At 33.4% G+C, this 6,000-nt stretch overlaps 1 protein-coding gene across 1 annotated transcript in view; it reads right to left on the bottom strand.

Moving 5' to 3' along the window:
- Positions 1 to 1,789: 1,789 nt before the first annotated feature.
- LOTGIDRAFT_119149 (hypothetical protein) overlaps positions 1,790 to 6,000 on the bottom strand; it is a gene marked incomplete at both ends in the record, with an annotated part of 95,251 nt that continues 91,040 nt past the window's right edge. Inside the window, 7 exons of the mRNA XM_009057582.1 lie at positions 1,790 to 1,918; positions 2,246 to 2,329; positions 3,785 to 3,953; positions 4,841 to 4,917; positions 5,265 to 5,421; positions 5,654 to 5,688; positions 5,791 to 5,946. Coding sequence (XP_009055830.1) covers positions 1,790 to 1,918; positions 2,246 to 2,329; positions 3,785 to 3,953; positions 4,841 to 4,917; positions 5,265 to 5,421; positions 5,654 to 5,688; positions 5,791 to 5,946 — 807 coding nt within the window. The remainder of the gene's footprint in view (positions 1,919 to 2,245; positions 2,330 to 3,784; positions 3,954 to 4,840; positions 4,918 to 5,264; positions 5,422 to 5,653; positions 5,689 to 5,790; positions 5,947 to 6,000) is intronic.

The following is a 6,000-nucleotide window of genomic DNA, read 5'->3' as shown; positions in this document are numbered from 1 at the left end:
ATAACCTAATTTATATGTCATTTATTGACTTAAGAAAAACATTTTAAAAATATTCTAAATTGTTTTAAGTTTTAATCTAACATTGCTCTAACACCACATATACACCTAGCATGAATTATTATACATCACCATGAATATTAACCACTATTATTTCTAGTAGCATTTATATACATTTATAACTTTTATAATGTTTTCTGAAACTTTTTATAATACTCATGAAGATTACTCGTAAAGATTTAGATTTGTATAATCCACAGTTGTATTTCAGGAATTGGGAAAAAAATGTGAAAAGAGTTCAATAAAAGTTTTTTTTTTTTTTTTAATTTCTATTTTGTATTGTTTACGAGGTTTCGAACATGTTAGGAATGCCTATTTCCACTAAAGCAGCTAATAATATCTAAGGAATTATGATAGTTATAGATATAACGCCTAGTTTTAATGGAATTGCAGGAACCATAATCTGTGGTCCACAGATGTCTGATTGAAAAATGGAATGGTGCAAACTGATATGCCTACCATCAGTGTCCCTGATACACAAAATAGTTCAGAAAACTTCCTGAAAATATCTTTACAGAATGGATGGAACCTTAGTCTGAGAACATTTCAAATTGAAAATCTGCGACAAATCTTTAGAATTCTTCCTCGCTGTTATTAAGTATTCTATCATATATTGAGTATATATTAGGATAATGACCTGAGATTCGAGGATTAAAGATTTAACGTAAATTGTGAGCAGGGAATTAACAGAAAATATCCCCCAAAAAATTAATAAAAATATTTTAAATCTGTAGCCTACTATTAATCTGAAACTATGTTATTATAAATAGGTGTATGAATTATAGATAATAGTTAATAATAGAAACAATATAATATATAGATACAGAATAATAATCACTGGTTAAAATAGTTAAACACAGGGTTTCCCTTCCATCATAACCACTTAAACTTCAAATAACATTAGATAGAAAGATTATCTAGCCACTATCGTAGCCACTTAATTTTCCATTCAAATAATAGTGGACCACAGCCATATACGCCCACCACGGCATGCGAATGGTAAATATTCAATATGCAAGGGCAATAACTCTGCTTCTAACGGTCGAAAATAGCTCAAATTCGAACCAAATTATCGTTTTATGAATATTTCTGACGTAACAGGCCTAAATCTTGAAAAGTAAACTAAACTTTCTCAAGCCTTTCGATTTAGGTCCAATAACATCCATTTTAAGTTTCATCAAAATCGGTTGAAAACTAAGAGAGTAATAGCATATTCAAGATTTTGGGGCAAGGGCAATAACTCTGCTTCTAACGGTCGAAAATAGCTCAAATTCGAACTTGATCTTCGTTTTATGAATATGTATACACATACGGAATTCCATTTGATTCCATCAAAAAATCTAGTTTTTAGAGCGTTTACAAGCAAATGTTGACGGGGTGCCGACAATATACATCCACATAGAGAGATGTGCGCGTATAAAAATATAAGAAAGATTATCCAGCGACTATTGTAGCCACTTAATGTTCTATTAAAATAATAGAATATAAGAAAGATTATCCAGTGTCCTTGATAAGAATTATACTGACGTCACTACCAATCCTCAATTAATCACAATTAAAAAATATGTTTTTTTCTATTTAACAATAAAAGGTTTGAAATGTTAATAATAGATTATAGTGTAGAAGAACTAGAATAATAATAAAACTAACAAATAAAAAGATTTTATATAAAAAACACAATTCAGGAAATATCTTAAAATAAATTTTAGGAATATTGGGGGGAAAAAAATCTTTAACTTACTTGATTGGTGTTGAACATAAATTTGGTTCCCTTGGCAACGTGACCTATCACAATCATAATACTTTTAATAGCAGGACTAGAATGGGCGATATCTGAATATGGGTAGGCACCCAGGACTTTCTGCAAAAAAAAAAAAAAAAAAAACAGACATTAAAAATTACTCCAAATGAAACAATAACAATGATATTTTACCAACCCCGTTGTTAGGGTGGGGTTAGAATTAATCCCTCCTGCAAAACCTTCAGTTCTGCATAGATTGGTTCATTTCATTTGTACAAATCAAAAAGATATAGATTTTGACACGTTTTTAGCCTCTCAAAATTGTCAGAAATGAGTTCTCTGTGTCTTTAATTCTTTTTTAATTCTTCTGTACAAAATCTGAGCCCCAGCATCAATTCATTCCTGTTTGTTGCCCCTGTTAGCCATTAAAATGTATCATGTACTTACAAAAGTTTTGGTTTCTAGAAGGTGGATACCTTTCTGATGGACAGCTAGTAGGAGGTTCTTAGGTAACATTGATGTATAGGTTTGCTGAGAGGAGAAAAAGGAAATATATATTATATGGACATCATTAGTGAAACGAGAGAATCAGAATATCTCGGAGTCTGATTCATTGGTAAAAGTCTGATGGTTTTGAATTAGTCATCCTATTTTTAAAGTAAACCCAGCAATAATTGGTATAGATAAACCAAGAAAGACAAAAAAGGGCAAGGGCAGAGAACCCAAGTTGATATCATTGGGGGAAAAAAAAACATTTCAGTAAATGGTGAAGGTTAATCCAGTAAAGGATTATGCAAAGGAACAGGTGATAGACAGCATCCTTGAGAATTCAAGCTAATAACTAGAAAAAAAAGTAACAGCTATATTTCACAAAGATAACAACTTGGGTTTACAGTCAAGGATCCTTTCTACCAGCTGATCCTTGGCCAAACCTCTGGGTTACAAAGATAACAACTTGGGTTTACAGTCAAGGATCCTTTCTACCAGCTGATCCTTGGCCAAACCTCTGGGTTACAAAGATAACAACTTGGGTTTACAGTAAAGGATCCTTTCTACCAGCTGATCCTTGGCCAAACCTCTGGGTTACAAAGATAACAACTTGGGTTTACAGTAAAGGATCCTTTCTACCAGCTGACCCTTGGCCAAACCTCTGGGTTACAAAGATAACAACTTGGGTTTACAGTAAAGGATCCTTTCTACCAGCTGACCCTTGGCCAAACCTCTGGGTTACAAAGATAACAACTTGGGTTTACAGTAAAGGATCCTTTCTACCAGCTGACCCTTGGCCAAACCTCTGGGTTACAAAGATAACAACTTGGGTTTACAGTAAAGGATCCTTTCTACCAGCTGACCCTTGGCCAAACCTCTGGGTTACAAAGATAACAACTTGGGTTTACAGTAAAGGATCCTTTCTACCAGCTGACCCTTGGCCAAACCTCTGGGTTACAAAGATAACAACTTGGGTTTACAGTAAAGGATCCTTTCTACCAGCTGATCCTTGGCCAAACCTCTGGGTTACAAAGATAACAACTTGGGTTTACAGTAAAGGATCCTTTCTACCAGCTGATCCTTGGCCAAACCTCTGGGTTACAAAGATAACAACTTGGGTTTACAGTAAAGGATCCTTTCTACCAGCTGACCGACCCTCATGGCATTGACCTTCCTGGATTATCTGTACCCATTTACAGCTGGGTCAACTGGAAATATGAGTGAAGATGACGTATTCAAGGTCATCAGACTTTCACACGCCGATCGAAATCAGAACCCACAGCCACCATTTGTTCCAAGTAACCAAGCAAATAACACATAACCGACTGTGCTATAGAAACTCATAAAATCATCGTCAAGAAATTTGGCCAAGGACTAGTAGAACCAAAGCAATTGTACAATCTGAATGTTTCTGTTAACGGGCAAGGATTTGCCAAGCTGGCAGAATGATGTAAGTTGTCTTCCCTATAAATTATGAATATTTCTGTGAAAACCTACCCCTATTTCAAACACTGCAGCACCAAATAAATGCCAGGATTTTAAGGTATTGATAAAACCTAGAACAGCTTGTTGTGGACTTAAATCTAAGATTGTTTTATGAGTGGTGGCAATATCTTCTATTTTTACTGTTGGTCTCATATCTCGTGGTAAAATTCTAGTCACAGAGCTGAAAAATAGAAATAAAGTAAAATTGCCAAGTGGTCATTTATCAAACATTGTATTACAGGTGTAGTATATAAATTATACCTGAAATTATTTCTAAAGTATGCTATTAATATCAACTTGATCAAACTGAATTTGTTTCAAAAGGGTTAATTAAAACGGAGTGTAATTGTTAATAATTGTGGGAGTGGTTCAGCAAGACAAGACGGTTCTGAAAGTCCAGTTCTTAGATTGCATCATAGTTCCAGATTGTACTTTTATATTTCCACAACTCTGTTTCCTATTGTCTGTAACGCTACATTCAAATATATTGAGTAACTGTCTTGAAAACTAAACAACAACAAAAAATGAACCAGAATTTAAATTGTGCTGCAACCATAAAAAATACTTCTTATGTTTTTTAATAGTTCAATAATTGTTTAAATCCTCTTCCAGTAAAATATACATACAGATCAGACAAGAGGAAGAGAAAGATTAGAATAAAATAAGAAAATATCGACAACTCTGATCAATAATCTAATCCTAGTTTTAACTATTTTAAGAATTACACCATGGAAAGGTAGAATTGGTACAAGGAAGATTTGAAATGTCATAAGGACCTCAGAACTATATTTGTCTGGTTTGGTCTCACGTTGATAAAAACAGCTGGTTTAGGAGAAGTTTTTTGATAATCTTAGGTAACAATCTGACATTTCTTATCAATAATAGCTGGTCATGTCAGTCAATACAGTTGATATTATAAGAATTGTAATTTGTGAAGAGTATTCAATAGTGTATTTCTATCTGTATTATTACTAAGCGTATCCCAGGTGTATATAATAACGTATATTTGCGCTACTATGTAACATTATCAGATAACTAATTGTTTATTTGAAATCAAGAAAAGATAACTCTACCAACCTATAGTCTATATCACCAGTTTTCATATCTTCTATCTCAGATTGTACTTTAAAGGCACATAAATGAACCTGAAACAAGAAAAGAATTGTTAATCAGAAGATATAATTGGGTAGCAACGCTTTTAACTAGGAAGTGAATGTTCATCATGTAAATACCCATAATCCAATTGACTGGAATCCATGGCAACCAATCATCATATTATATAGTAATTAGTATTAAAAACATAAAGAACCAGAATCTTCATCAAATTTTTCTCTCCTTCACAACATGCAAAAACTGACCAAATTTTGATCGCAATAAATGATAGGTTAAGTTGTTTTAAACAGATATTTTCACATCCAATGGACATTTTTTGATATTCTCATGTCCCTCAATGAATCACCCTGGATAAGAAGATATAAAAACAGAAACTTACTGCATCTTGCATGGAGAGAGGTACCCTCTGTTCAAACACACTCTCTATCAGTTGATTGAAAACCAGATCACACTCGACAGGATCATTAGGATTAATATACGGTTCAATAAATAATCTTTTCTGTAATATAAAATAATAAATATAGGGCATGTTAATCCTAGTGGAACCATTTTAATATAAGGTTTATCAACTCTCTAGCCCTTTTCCCTTTTTCAAAGTTTTTGCACCCAAGGATCAAAAGGTCAAAGGTCAAAGGCATGTGAACTCTTTTGAAGTGTTAGATGACCAATTGTCCTAATCAAAAATATAAAATTCTTTGTTATAAAGGATGAAATGAGAGATTTAAAACCTTGTCTGAACCTGCTTGAGTTGATAAAGACAGACAACACCATGCAGTGTGCAATGAGAAAGCAGCATTGGCCATCTCTTTTTTTATTCTTTAAAGCAAAGCCTATAGCACGCAGGTTCTTTGCAACAAATGATCAAATTGTAATATTACCTTAAAAACTAGACGTAGTTCTCGAACAGCTCCACTACGAGACAACCTCTCCCATTTACTCAACGTATCAGATAATCTTTCATCAGTAGCCATTGCTCGTTCTGAACCACTCATTAACTCATACAGAGCAAAACACTCAGCATCAGATCTCATTCCAATCTTAGCCTTTATTGTTTTATTTACCTGGCGAAAAATATCATAAAATTCACATTTTATATTCAAATACACTATGGCAAA

This window comes from Lottia gigantea, assembly GCF_000327385.1.
Source record: "Lottia gigantea unplaced genomic scaffold LOTGIsca_30, whole genome shotgun sequence".
Lineage (NCBI taxonomy): Eukaryota > Metazoa > Mollusca > Gastropoda > Lottiidae > Lottia > Lottia gigantea.
This window is presented reverse-complemented; position numbering and strand designations above follow the sequence as displayed.